Below are 15,330 nucleotides of genomic sequence, written 5' to 3'. Positions count from 1 at the left end.
GAGCACTATGTACAAAAGGCACTGATTATATTGTTAGATATTCTTTGCCTAGAAGGAATTAAAGTGCAATATGTGATGCTTAACAATCATGAACGTTTTACTAAACCAACTTGTGTTTGAAAATGTATGTTAAGTAAACCTTGTTGTCAGGGTATCCTGTGATAATGTCGCTGTGTAAAAGGCAGTTAGAGGTGGCGAGATTTCATTAAAAATGCACCCTCCAGACAATCAAAACTTCCCCCAAATAGTCTATGATTGGAGGTAATAATATTTAATCATACCCCTCCTAGAATATTTGGGAATAGAATTGTAGGGGACAGGAAAAAAAAAGTCACCTGCCTGGCAGCGTTTTCACAGCGAGATTATCACATGGAACTGTTGGCAGGTGGTTCCTCTCAGGATTTTTCAGTTTATTTACTCTATTAAAATTGGAAGAGGACACTATATATTGATTATGATATTGATTACTATCACAACAAGGTGAGTTTTTTTGGCAATTGCATACATTCTTTCCAATAATGCAACACGGAGACACATTGGGTAGTATTACAGAAATATTGCAATAGTGCAGGTGCAATTAGAACTAGTTCAAATATGACCTTAGTGCAATAATCATGTTCCCCTAAAGAAATGTCTGGCATCAGGCCAGTATTTGTCCTCACTGTAGTTATCTGCCAGAGTGTAGACATGCAATTAAAGACATCATTATTTTTGAGCAAGAAGATTTTTTTAGGAATGTAGACATTTCACTGGAGCAACGTTTCTGTATTAACATCCTCTATGTGGGCCACATGCCTGGTCCCTGCAAGTACTTTGATTGTAATTTCTTGTATGTATATCTAAAAAATGAGGGTACCAAAGGATCAAGCTTGCTTCACACCTATGGTGGTGGTTGGACATTTTTTGGATAATTTCTCTGAACGAGCAAAGCATACCAGCCAGGAGGTGCTTCATCAATGTGATCCAAGACACTACATGTGTAATAAGGAACTCAATCCATTTTACCTTACATAAATGTTGACCTACATTGGAATTGTCCACATTTACATACAATTCAATATTCATTTTATTTTACTTGTTCCCACTTTGTGAATTGCATCCTCCACCAAAATGTGAAAAGCCATTTTATGTTAATGTAATGTCAGCATTTCCATGTACAAGAAATGTATCTGTATCCGGTGGTTTGTAAGCATGTATAAGCTTTTATAATGTTTGCATATTTTGTGAATGAGGACGCAGTCCACTAGTTTTCTACTAGGTGATTTATTCTAGCAGAAGTTGAGAGGAAAGCAAGCAAGTGTACAGTTTCGTCTGTCTAGCAATTCACTTCAGAGTTATAGTTTTATTAGTGAGCACCTTGCAGGGATTGTATTGCCTAATTCTTTGCACATGTATGTTATGTACTGCAACAAAAAAAAAATCATTTTACAGGGAGTCAAATTTGGCGAATGTGACCTTTCCTTTACCTTATTAGTCAATTACATAGTTTAAACTATTGTTAAAAGCAGCACAATCACAACAACAAATATACAGAGGTTTACTAATATGAATACGGGTTATTTTAACTTCAAGGAATTTGTGTATTGCAATTTGCCAACCTTAGACTGCAATGCCATTCACAATGTTTCTGCATCAAGCGCACATCAACACTCATCTTTCAAATGCATGTATTTGCTGTGAGATCATTTAATCTCTTGCAACAACGCATGGACAGTTCAAAAACTTTCATCAAGCTACCAAAATAAATTATAAAAAATAAAGAAAGATTTTAAGTGCAGACGGTTACTGTTCATGCTGCTTTGTGAATTTATTGTTTTAATTGCTTCCACTTGTGCCCCTGCCAGAACGTATTTATTAGACAGCCAGCAGCAAGAGGTAAAACGGCATCATTGTCTTTCAGACTATAAAATAATTTACATCACATATTTAAATTACTTTTGCTTTTTTTTCTTTTGCTTTTTTTGAAACACAAACATTCCAGCATCACACTTTAAGAATTAGAATACCAATAGAAAGCATAACCGTTTGCATAGTATTAAATGAACAGAGACATACAGTTCTTTATTTACAATTATTGTCTAATTTAAAATAAAAAAATAGATGGATGAAGACATTGTATTAACTCCTAATGGTACAGAACAACGAAGGTGATGAGTGTGTTTCCCACTCACACATGTCATGCTGCTAGGCTTAGAATGTGGAGACAAAGCATTGCAGTACGTATTGCAAGGAACTTCAATAGACTGGTCAGTTCATTTTGATTTCCTTTTTCGATATGTGTGTACCCGGGACAGGAAGATGAAATGGCAAGTGATGTTGGTTGGGATGTGCCTCAAAGTTCATTGTGTCGGGTAGTGCAAGTGCACTTTTTATTGCACAGTAGTGATATGTGGCATTAGCTGAGGCATTTTGACAATACTTTCTACCGCATTAGGGGTCTAGGCGAACATATCTAGAAGCACAATGAGTTACTGTGACAGAACCACTAAATCCCCACCACCATGATTTGTATTGTATGACATTTCTTCACATGTCATGGAAGCCTCAGACTCGAAAACCATGGATATAGAAGCTCTCACTTTTTGGTAAAGCTTAGATATTTAGGTACCTAAAACCATGTTAATCTGACAGCTCAACTACTGTCCCCACCCAACCAATGCCATCAAACTTTGCTTTTGAAATTATACGGATATATATATGAAATGCAGGCCCTGGTGTTTGCTTAAGAAACACATGATCAACCCAGGTAATTTTTCAATGAATCTGCAATATATATACAATATGGGACCCATCTTGCTTTTTGAACAGTTACTAAATGAAGACCATATTACTTGGTAGCCACTAGGTGAATAAGGACAGGTGAAGAGTGAAACAAAATATACTGTGTCCTAGGACATTTTAAAGGCGTGCAAGGAAATGGAAAGTGAACAATGCATGGAGCCAGTTGAATAAGATGTGACAGTCCAATAGTGATTTCAATGCCCTGGAGGCTTGAATCCATAGTTATAGACACTTCTCTTCAATCATAATGGGTAAGTCAACTTCAACCTAAAGCAAGAAGATTAAAGAATCCCAATACATGATATACAAAGGGTAGCCATTGTTTGCAAGGCAAAGAGTACCGCAGGCTAACATTTCAACACTTTTCTACTAGAGAGATACCTAAATGTGTTTACGCTTTCATGCCATCGCTCAACGTTTACCAGAAGGTGCTGGAGGGAAGATGGCAGCCATGTTGTGGAAGCCATGCAAACCTTGAACGAATGTAACCAGTACACAGTGAAACTAATTTCTTCATAGCACAGTTGGCCTCACTCATTTGAGCTGTTCTGTCAGTCGAACTGCTTGTCCCCAATCCAAAAATGCAAGGACATGGAAATCATTCAAGCTTCTCCACACAGTGTCCCGGAAGCTGGTGAATCAAACTGCTTGGAGCAGCGTCTGGCAGATATATTTATAATTCACCCTGCAGGCCATACGTCTTTTGACTATAGGAGCTTGCCCATTAGTCTAGTTCATGTTTTTGAGGATATCTTGCTTGGACGATATTGTTCTGGCAGCGAAATTGCATGCCACGAGGATTAACTGTTCAACATTCCAAGTCAAGAGTACAAAGCATTGCCCACAGCCTTGTTTTAAAATTATCAGCCACCGTGAACCCAAAATGTCTTTTTGCACTGTAAGGGTTGATGGAAAACGATCATTCTTTGAGAAGTCTATGAAGTAAACTGTGTATCAAATGCACATTTCCTATCTAAAACAGTAACCCCAAAGGTGCGTAGCATTCGTGCGTGTGATATATTGATAAACGGAAATCCGAGAAGGTAGGTGGTGTGGTCTGCTGCCATCTTGAAAACAATTTCATGACTGTTGAAATGTTGTTTTATTTTGCTTTTGTTTTGTTTCTTAATCAGTCAAACAATATGGTACCTTGACATAAATGCCATCATTAATGCTCTACAGTATAGTTCATGTGTATGACTATAGGAAGACAAGCTTTCTAAAAATTATCTAACGCACATTTGAACATAAACTCTAGAAAGTGCAGCGATATATTTGTCAGTGTTTGTTTTATGAAAGGTCATATTTAAATTTTTCTTATTTTTTTCATCCAAAGCAACAACAGTCATTAAACCTCTATTCAGAGGAAAGGGCATGTCAAGCCATGGACAGGTCAGTATGCTTTTTGTTCAAGGCATTGCACAACTGCAGCAATCTTCATATGTATTACCTACTTTCAACACGTGCGTAGTTGTGTTTCCTTGAACTTCGCCTGAATACTGCAGTTCAGTGAACAAGCCATAACAATAAAGATTAATACTGAAATGGCCGCCATCACAAAGTGCAACACCAAAACATGTTCAATCATTTTATTTAAAAAGAGGACTCGGTCATTTCAATTTGTATGCGGAACAAATGAAGTCTAGCAGTTGCATTTCCCTGTCTATTATATTGCATTGCGACATCCAATATCTTATATTTTGGCTCCTTTTGTTATTTACTAGCTGTATCTACAACCCCAAACCCACAAAAAAAAAAATATATATATATAGCAGGCAAAATCAGGAAATGATTGGAATCAACTATGGTGTGGTGGTACATCGAATGGCAAGTAGCCGAAAATGTGCTATACTTTCACACCGCAGCGGCTGGAAAGGTTTTCTGAACCTTACTAATAATTAGGTATAGTGTACTATCTACAGGCTTGTAAACAAATTACATTCTTGTTTTAGGACATAAATAAGTTAAACTTGTAAGAGCAGGTAAGCAGAAACAAGGCAACATGCCAGCATAGAAATTCATTTTTTTTCTCTGTATAGATGTATATATAAAATTCTCTATGTATACATTTTATATATAGATATATACACACACAGTCATACACATGGTATATATGTATATATAAATGTGTATGTATGTATAAATGTATGTATGTTTATTTACATACACATATACATACATGCATATATATGTATATTTACATATATATATATTAAATCCATAAATATATATTTATACTTCTCATTAATGCTTAGTACTGTACGTTTTCTGTCCATGTGGTGCAAGTCTTGTGTGCAAATTGAGCTTTGCAACTTCAAAGACATTATTAGGATTCTCTATTGTGGAGTCCATGCCATATAATTGGGCCAAAAAAAACACAGACCAGTGATTTGGTAGAATACTGTAGTTCTCCGCGGTTCCCACCTACTAGAGAGACAGGGATTGGAGTGAATAGAGATAACAGTAGAACAACAGAAAATTAGGGAGACGAGAAAGTAGGGCTGGAGGTGTTAAATCATGCAGGAGATTTTTTTTTTCTTTTCTTTTTTGTATGCATGTTCACGGAGGAAGCAATATAGAGTGTGTAAATCCGCCACGTCATCCATCTGAGACCACCGGGATGCGGAGATCCTTGCACTTGCCTCCAAGTGAAGAAGAGTTGAAACAGCTTCTTAGCCAGCATTGTGCTCTGCTTATTGTGGTTGCCTAGCCATTTGTTAACCTTTTTCTCTGTGTTAGCCTCTTAGACTAAAGCGATGTCTCCAGGCTATGTATGGGGCTTCCTGGGCTAGACGAGGTAGCAGATTTGCTTGTGTCAGTTGTAAGATTGATCCCACTATCAATAGCATTGTTGTTTTTATTTGGAGAAGATGGCGCGCTAGAGTTTTGCTTAAGTGCAGCATCTTCTATGTCCGTGTCATCAATGAGGGGAATGTGGGGTTGTGAGTCTTCTATCCTAAACTCAGGGTGAGTCATAAAGTTGTGAATGGAGGTTCGAGATTCCGGCTTTTCTAAGCCTTCGTAGAGAGAGCTACGGAATGCATTCACAACGCGGATCTGTTGAGAGAAAACCATATGGCAGTGTTAGAAAGACAATAATGAAACGTGGGACAAGGCCAAACGTATACAAGTTCATACACGTGCTCAGGAAAACGTCATTCAGATATAGTATTTGGCAAAGACAGCACAGGCAGCAGAAATCCAGTCTCTGATTGTTATGGGCATAAGCAGGAATGCTTTCAGGTTCTGAAACAACATTAACAAACCAGCAAGAGACGTTGGTTAAGGAAAGCAAGAAGCCATCTTTACGGGTTTGTGCACGGTTAAAGAGGAGCGAGGTCAATATGTCATTAGCTAGTTTGCAGCAAAACCATGCATGTCTTTTGCAGTGTCTAAAGTTTCTCTGAAATAGTTTAACTTTGATATTGTACATTAACACCAACATACTAAAGAACACATAACACATTTAGACTTCACAACAGAAAACTACACACAACTCGCACACTCAGACGGACAGATACAGAATGACGAGAACTTTACAAAGCTGAAAAGAAGGAAACATGGGAACAAACACAACACTGAATTCTTAAACAAAATCCAATGAAGACAGCACAGTGCACAAACATGGTGTGACATTCAGAGCAAACCATGCAATAGGAGAGGAACTTGCCACAGATTACACATGAGCACAGAACACTGAAACACAACATTCTTAATGGCCTGAATAATGTGAAATATGGAATAATTAATTGGATGTACTTGTTCTCTTCATGCAGCAGAAAGGTAAACACTCGAGTATAGACCCAAAAGGAAGTGTAATTGTTGAAAAGTGCATGCAACCAGCTTTATTTTAGGCGATAATAACTAGCATGGACTGGTGTGATGGTTTTGCTTTGTGCACTTTGCTAGTTTTGGCTATATGGTGGCACTTTAAAGCCAGCTAATAGCAAAAACGAATGCATTGGAGTACAGCTAGGGAGAGATGGGATATGAGGAGGACACAATACTTGTAGTTGTTGTTTGGATATTTACCTACCCATCGACTGCCCATGACCATGCAAATCCATTTGGCCATTACTACCCACTTCATGCCCCTCCCCGCCCCGCCCCCCAATACACACCCGCCTGGGATCATTTGAGCTAACTTTATCAAGCCTTAAAATCAAACTTTGTACTGAAAGTGCCTGCCAGGGTTTTTTCAAAGCAGTCTTTTAAGAGTTAATGGTTTAATTGGTGCTGTAAACATGCTACTGATATAATAAACATGTCTTAAACAAGTCTGATTTTAGCCAATTGATTTATAAGCAGTGTGGATGTCTTTCCCTGAAATCCTGTTAAAACAAGCATTATCAAAGCCAACAGTTTTTGCTTCCATATAGGAGTTAGATAGGCATTTCCCAGGCACTGCCATCATATGCCCATGCTGGGGTGGTCAGGAAATATCCCAATGAGAAAGAGGGGTTCACGTTGTACGCATCATTTTGGTGACTGGGGGAGCGGCAAAGTTGGCGTAATGTTGCAATTTTATATGTATCTAGCGTAGTTAATGAGAATGGAATATATGTTACTTAAGTGTTACTTTGTGTTTAAGTTGATACATTTTAGATTTGCATGCGAGCAACAAAATAAATATCAAAATCATCAATGAAATACAATATGGGTATTATGTGCCACAAAGAACCTAGAAACTGGACAATAAGGAGCTTCATAATGCGCATGCGAGAAAGGAGAGTTTTCCTGAAGTAACCACTGTGAAGAGGATGTGATATTTTCTGACATACCTACATGAGTATCTCAAGGGATATATGTTGAGGACAGTTTGGGCTATATGGGGAATGTACAAACCTGTATGCCGTGTGCTTTTCATAGTTTGGCCAGACACTGCAGTCAGGGTTTTGCAAGGTGGACTCTGTATGACTGTGAAAATAGTTTTTTTCAAGGGTTGAGGCCGAGGGAAGGCAATGAGTAGCCATGCAATTATCAGATGGTCAGTTACAGCCAGGCTGGGCTTTTACGACTTGGCAGTATGGCGGAAAGGAGATGCAATCTTTTTAAGTGCATGGGAGCTTGTTATTTATTGTCCAAAGGAATCCGGTCATCTGTTTGTGGCTGAGGAATAAACCTGTGGTGAAGAGGCACCTAAGGGCAGCATTGACTGATCATTTATGGGTTTCAATAATTCTCTCAGGTTGTGTCCGGGGGTCATGCTTGTTGAATTGGTAATCATTTAGATTATAGTCAAACAAGGATGCCAGCAAGTTTGGGTAGGTGAGATAGTTATCACCAGTTCAAAGTTCAAAGGAAACATATTTATTCTCCCCCTCCCCATATTGTTTGAAGTGTCCTTGCAAACCATGCTCAATGACATCTGGGGGTTAGAAGGTCCCAGGCCTGCTGGCACTTTGTTTATGTTTAAATATGTAACTATGTGATGATGTCACAACCTATCACGGAAGATTCCAGGAAAGGGATGTGCTACATATATGAGCTGATGATGCTAGATAAATGGATGTGACCAATGAAAATGTGGGAATTAGAGAAGATTGAATTTATTTTGTATAGGTTTGAACAATAATGTGTGAGGGTATGATTTATAATAAGATATGTAGGGGTGTTTCAACTGTTGCAAAATGTATATAATGTCAAGTGTTTGTGTGATTCAGGGAGACTCAGGTTAGCTTCATCTTCCCCCTACCAGCTGACTGTACAACAATTTTGCTTTATGTACAAACGTGCAGTGACTTATTAAGTGGTGGGCCTGTTTTGGGTTAAAGTAATTAGAGGCCCATCTGCACATTTGGTGTCCCTGGGTGGGCCCTAGGCCTTCCAAGATTTTGGGGGGTCTCCTGTCAGCACAACTTGGCTGTGGCACTTCTTGTGGGGACCAGTCTTTCTTGAACAATAAAAGGAGAGGTCCACAAGCACCATATTGGTTACAGGCCTGTCTGTTCCCCAGAGGTGTGGTAGCGTGCTCCAACTGTGCAGGGCAAATTGAAGGAGCACCACTTTGAGCGTTTCGGGTTCTCGTGAGTGCACTTTTGGCAGATAAAGCAAGGGGGAAATAGGGAAAAAGATGGTTGTTTCTTTGATTTAAGGGATTTGGTAAGGGTAGAATCAGAGTGTGTTTGTGGAATTAGACAACGGACAACGTTACAGGGATTGAAAGGATGAATGCTTTGAAGGAGTGAGTGGTGAGTGAACTGTTCAATGTTGAAAGTCCTTTGTATATATTTGTACCTAGTTTTTTTTTTTTTTTAGAAGTGTGAAGTGGTATCCCTTCCAGCACATCTATTTTGAGTTTTGTCCTCATACCCTTCAGTTTGCTTATCTGGTTGGCTGGAGCCCTCACTTGAGGCTGAGGTGGCATCTTATGGTAAGTCCAGGTGTAGATACCATTCTGAAGTATACCCTTGGCACTCTTTATTTTGTATTGACTGTGCGGATGGAGCCCTTGCATCACTTTTTTTGGTTAGTCGAAATAGTGAACAGAATCTTTCTCTAGTCAGGGAAAGATGGTGTTGTAGTAGAAAATACTGTACTAGTAATGAAGTGAGTGAGAACAGCAGTGTTGTAGTGGAAAACATTGTGCTTGAATGACGGTGATATTTCAGAGAAATTGCTGGTGTGTTTGTTTTGGATAAAGATGCTGGGTGTTGTGTAAGAGTGAGAAGTGTAATTAAAGTGAATAGCTAAGCGAGTCGTTGCGGTGAATGCTAGCAAGGTGAGTGATTGTGGGGGTAGATTAAGAAACCATGAAGGGGAAAAAAGGGGGTTCCTAGGATTGAAATTTTGTGCTGCTGGTTCAGCTTTGGTGTAATTTATTTTGTAGTGGAAATGTTTAGGTCAGATTCGGTTGGAGTATGGAGACTCCATTGAATCATTTGTGTCAGGTACTTCCTGGCTATGAGGTGAAGATTTTAAAGTGCCATTGGGAATGGCTGCAGGAAACTAAGGGGAAAATGCTCAATTCATGGCCTAATAAGGGGACCAATGATAAGGAGATATTGGAAAATCTGTATACGTTCTTGGTTTCTCAGCACAAGGGATCAAAGTTAGAGAAGCAGTCAAACGTCTTAGAACTATGGAGGATGTATGAGAAAGGCAGGAAAGCCCATAATGTTAAAGTATCAGAGGAAGGGTCAAAAAAGGAGGGGGCTAGAATTCGTTCCACACCACCCACATATGGGTGCTGTCCTTTATCATATGTGGAAGGGTATACCGACTCTAAGCAGGTCATGTATCCTGATACACCCGATATAAATTCTGTTTTGGACAAAACAATGACATTAGAGGATGATCCTGCCGCACACATCCAGTTAATTCAAGAGATAAGTAGGGCAGTGATGGGAGAAGTGTGGGATAAGAATGTGGTGATTTTTTTACCACCTGCTAAAAAAGGGACTGCCCAAGGAAGGCTAGCACAATCTAGATAAAGTAGTAGGGATGTAGGCCAAGAGTTGCATGGAAATTCTGCACATACTGTAACATTTTGCAAAAGGAGGCAAGAACAGGGCAAGTAGAGTTTAGAGCAGGAACAAAAGGCAGAGGCCAAGCGTGTTCAAAAGAAGCTAGTGAAAATCTGTTTCAAAGGAGCAGTGATTACCAGCTCAAGGAAGGGACAGCAAGGATAATTGGAACAACAGGGACATAGGGACAAAGTAAATTGAGTATGACACAAGGTTGGATGGATAGGTATGCTTCTGGTCCAAAGGAAATTAGAGGGTTTACGAGGGGTAGAGGAGGAGTGTCACGAGAAAAGTGTAATTTGGTGTGTTCGGAAGAGTGGGGCACTGGTTTAATGGTGCACTGGGAAATAAATATGGAAGGTTGTATGGGTTTCAGTGTTGGTCGTGTGGAAGGATGGGACACGTGGCACGAGATTGCCAGAGCAGGTTACAGTATTTTAACGTAGGAGCTCAGCAGATACAAACCCTTACCATGCCATATGCCCCTGGATCTGTGAAATCACAGCAGGCATAGGTTGAACAGAACCCAGACTTATGTGATTCAACCAACCATGCCAGTAGAGGCAGCTGTACAGACATGGGTGAAAAATCCTTTACCCCAAGGAAACGGTTACTCACTACACTGGAGCAAGTGTTTTTGGAGGAAATCCTTTTCTGCTCCCGAGTGCTAATATGTACCAGGATTAGGACAGGCCACAAGGATCTCTGATTTGTTTAATGTATTTAATTGTTTTTTTGTAGCATGCCTAATACCGTATCAGAGTTTGGTTTCTAACGCGGATCCAGGATTGAAATCTCTGTTGCTCTGCGTGGTCTTGCTTCCAAGACCAGTGTGTTGCCCCTGTACTATCCTCCGTTCAGTCCACTACTGTTCATTATGTGTCCAATCCTGTCTGTTACCACAGATCCTGAAGATTAACCCTGGATAGGTGTGTAGGTAGGTAACGGAACATTTTGATTCATGGTCGATACAGTGGCTATAAAATGTTGCATCAAGGAAGGCTAGTTCCTCTTGTCAGGCAAAACAATGGACACACAGGGATTATCTGAGGCTATTTTGTTAGTTCCTTAAACTGAAGATCTATGTATTAGGGTAGGTATGCAAAATGTATCTGCCCCTTTGTTGTATTGACCAGAAACCCCAGCAAATCTCTCTGGCAGAGATCTCCTCACACAACTTTGCATGTTGATTGCTTCCACGGAGGAAGGTATATTATGCTGGATTCCAGGTTTCCAGTAAGTGAAGCTGTGCGTTTGCATGCATACTCGAGTGACAGCGCGATAAGGGGGGGTACCTGTACATTTGACTTTGTTTCTTAGTTTTGTTGAGTTGGGTATCGGTAATCAGAAATCAGACATGGCAGGTAACAATTGCCTTTTCTTTTTCGGCCTGTTGTGCCACAGGAGGTAGCAGCAGGCACCATTGTTACGATTCTTCTAGAAGCAGTAGTTCTAAAGAAGAACAGGGTGGTTCTCTCAGGCACCGACAAGGAAGGTTGAGATTGGCACACAGTATTGTACATCGATCCGACCTTATCGCTAAGAGCTGTGTCCAATGAGTAATTGTTCGAAGACACTGAAGACACAGGGGAAATGGTTTTTGAGATTGGGGTACCTTGCCAGATAGATATAGAGCAAAAAGCGAAGTACCAGAGACCATGATCATTGTTAAAAATACATCACCATATTGGAAGGAGGACTTGGAGAAAGTGCTGGACCATTTACGGACCTGCAATCCTCATGCTGTGGACATGTTAAAGAGTGTTGGAGCGATGCAGATAATATTGAAACATGGTACGATATTACCATGGGTTAAATAGTCTCTTACACCCAGATTCTCAGTACTTCACAGTGTTTACGTATCATGGTCAGAGATTTGAGCACACAGGATGCCCTAGGGGTACTGTGAATCTCTGACTGTTTTCAACATGGTAGTTCAAATGGATTTGCTAAATGTACATGTGTCCAGTACAGTAATTCAGTACATGGATGATTTAGTAGTTTGTAGCACTTCAGAAGAGAAGTATTGAAGAGACTCAATAATGCTCCTCACCCTGCATGTGGAGAAGGGGTATAAAGTTGACAAAGAAAAATTGCAATGTTGCCAGAAAGATGAAGTATATTGAGGCAAGTTATGTCGCTGATAGGAAGAAAGGTAATGACAGAGAAAGCCACTGCAGTTCAGAATATGAAACAGTCAGTCACAGTGAAACAAATGCAGCAGTACATGTACCTTTTGTAGATCATGGATTTTTGACTATTCTATTGACACAAGGCTGTTACTGAAAGGGCTTAAGGGAGTGAAAAAGGGAAAAAGTCTGATAGAATGGTCTGAGGAGATTGTGACTTGCAATCGGGAATTCAAGACTGTGATCAGCAATGCTTCGGTCTTGGTGATACCGAATTACAAGAAACCATTTTATCTGTTTTCTCACTCAAATGGGCAGGTGATGACAGTGGTCCTGGCCCAGCAAACATTGCTACGCCATAAACCTTTAGCATACTATAGTGGATTCTTAGACCAAGTGATGCAGGGACAGATCCCTTGTGGACAAGCTTTAGCAGCAGTGGCTTTTTCAATTCAAAAGTATTCAACCATTCCTATGGGTTGCCGGATGACATTGTACGTAGAGCATGCAGTCTCTGCAATCTTGAACAAAATCCAAGTCGACTTTGATGACCGAAAGCGTCACAGGGTATGAGGTTATTCTAGCAAACACATTCATACACCCCGTACAGTGTCACCTAGTCAACCCTGCGACATCTGTAGCTGAGCTAGTGAAACCTGATGAGATTGCCCATGAGTGTGCAATGTATGAGGAAGAAGAGTAAGAGAGGACGAGTGTTAAGGAAGATACCTTGGAGCAAGGTGAGATTCTTTTTGTTGATGGGTCCTAGATAATGAAACCGGACACTGGTGAGAGTCATGTGGGAGCAGCCATTATGGGCCTTGTAGATGGGGAATACCTGTCAGATTGAAGAAACAGTGCTTTGCATTACTTTGCGCAAGCCGCGGAAATAGTTGCACTCATCGAGCTGCTAGAAATGAGTAAGGGGAAGGCAGTCACTATTTATTCTGACTATGCATATGTAAACTCCAATGTGCATTCAGGCTTGTCAAGGTGGCAGAGAAGTGGGTTTAGGAGATCTGACAGGACCCTGTCCAGCATGCTGTGGTGCTGTCTAGATTAATCAAAGCTCTAACACTGTCCACAGAGGTAGGGATTGTTTAGTGTGCTCAGCATACTAAACGTACTAACCCAATAGCACTTGCAAATGATGCCGTAGACAGGGCGGCGAAAGAAGCCGCATGTTTGCATTTCACAGATACCAGAAAATGAAAAAGCACCTAAGGAGGAACAGTAGCTTTGGGCAAAGAGAGGATGAGCCCCCTTGACCACTGATTTGCTAGGAGCTTATGGGGAAGTTAGTAAGTCCTGTAGAACTGCTTATTGTGGTTCTAGAGCAACTACATTACCCGTTGCACACTTCTTGTGACAAATCGCGGAAGAGCGCCAGGAAGAATGGTTCATACCAAACCTCCAAGAACAGGTAAGTAGGTTTGTAGGAATTGTATAGTTTGCAGATAATTGTATAGTATTTCTTGAGGACGACAAAAGGAGTTTTGCCAGTTGGCTCGAGGCTGGTACCTGTGTACACCCTGATGCTAAATCTTCATCAACATTTTGTGTGAGGGAGGTATTTCCACGGTGGGTATTTATAAGGTCAAATAGTCTGACAATGGGACCCATTTCTTTAATGCCCTATTTGCAGAGATTACTTCACTCTTGGGGATTAAGTAGAAGCTGTGTTTGTTGTACCTCCCTCAGGCCAATCGAATAGTGAACGGCTAAATAGTGTCCTTAAGTCTCGATTATCGAAAATATGTAGTGATTTGCATAAATATTGGTACTATTGCTTTCCAATAGTTATATTTAATTTGTGCAATCAGCCAGGGAAAGATCACCACCTTAGCCCCATGAGATTGCGACTTGGCTTCGGTTACACACATTGCTGTCACTTGCATGCACAGCATCAGATAAACATAAATCAGCAGAGGTCCTGGGTGAGGAGTTCAGGGAGTACATTAGGGCCTTAACCAAAAGTATCAGTATTATATCTTCACAGGTTGTGTCTTCTCACTAACCACCTACAGGAGAAAGCTGCAAAGAATATGGTGATCCACACCAGCAACAGCTATTCCCCGGGCACCAAGCTTTCATCAACTCATGGGCTACAATGCATGATTTTTATGACTGCTGTTAAGTTGGAGGGGAGAAAGTGCTCGGTCCACATCAGTGACATGTGAAGGGATATCGGTACCTCTCCACCGGCACAGGAGAGTATGCCCTAAGGATTCACAGTTCATTCCAGTGGAAAAGGGGGATTATCAAGAAACTTTGGTTTTACAATGTATATTAGAATGATTGTTTATCTGTCTTTCTTGTTTCTCTTGCCATGCTAAAAGATGGCAAACAGCATGGATGTGAATGGTTTAAAAGTATATAGTATTATAGAACTTGATGACATACTATTGAGGTCACAAAGGAATGTTGACGCTGATTTCCTAGGCAATGAGGACAATGTACATTTAGACTGATAGTAGATGCACATGGTTTTGCAGCAGATAATGTATGGTATAGCCATATGAGGAGAGTGGGGAAAGGAGAATCTGTAGCATTTTGCTACATATGCTCTATCATCCGCCATGCTTCTAGTGTCCCTTGGGTGTTTATCACAGATCAAATAGAGTTATGAGAGACACTGTGTCTAGTGCACCTATCTTTGTGGAGGGTCCGAGGGCAGTTTCAAGGGCAATCAGTCGCAGCATCTTTTTTACCTGTTGATGAAGAATGTTCATCTACGGATTGTAAAGAGCATGAGAATGTTTGGTGTATGCAAAGAGTCCAGTTGAGTTTAAAAGGGGAAATTATCATCAACAAATTATGGGAGCAAAGGGTGAAGAGCTGCAGAGCTGGAAGGATACAGGGATTCTCAAAAGAAAGGGTGTCATGTGTAAACCAAGTATGTGGAAATGTTTCGCAGAAATATTTGACGTATCTGACATGGCTCCAGGAGCCAG

The 15,330-nt window shown here is 40.4% G+C and overlaps 1 protein-coding gene across 16 annotated transcripts in view; it reads right to left on the bottom strand.

The window, feature by feature from the left end:
* Positions 1-1,788: 1,788 nt before the first annotated feature.
* Positions 1,789-15,330, bottom strand: part of ATP2B2 (ATPase plasma membrane Ca2+ transporting 2) — a 2,164,916-nt gene continuing 2,151,374 nt past the window's right edge. For 12 of the 16 annotated variants that reach the window (XM_069643898.1, XM_069643899.1, XM_069643913.1 and 9 more), the window contains one exon: positions 1,789-5,838. In XM_069643898.1, the coding sequence (XP_069499999.1) occupies positions 5,530-5,838 (309 nt within the window). In that variant the 3' untranslated portion in view covers positions 1,789-5,529. The remainder of the gene's footprint in view (positions 5,839-15,330) is intronic. The other 4 variants (XM_069643906.1, XM_069643910.1, XM_069643911.1 and 1 more) reach the window with 2 other exon arrangements.

The sequence above is a fragment of the Ambystoma mexicanum genome, chromosome 2p (assembly GCF_040938575.1).
Source record: "Ambystoma mexicanum isolate Mex_15411 chromosome 2p, UKY_AmexF1_1, whole genome shotgun sequence".
Taxonomy (NCBI): domain Eukaryota; kingdom Metazoa; phylum Chordata; class Amphibia; order Caudata; family Ambystomatidae; genus Ambystoma; species Ambystoma mexicanum.
Note: the sequence above shows the minus strand (reverse complement) of the source record. Positions and strands in the feature narration are given on the sequence as shown.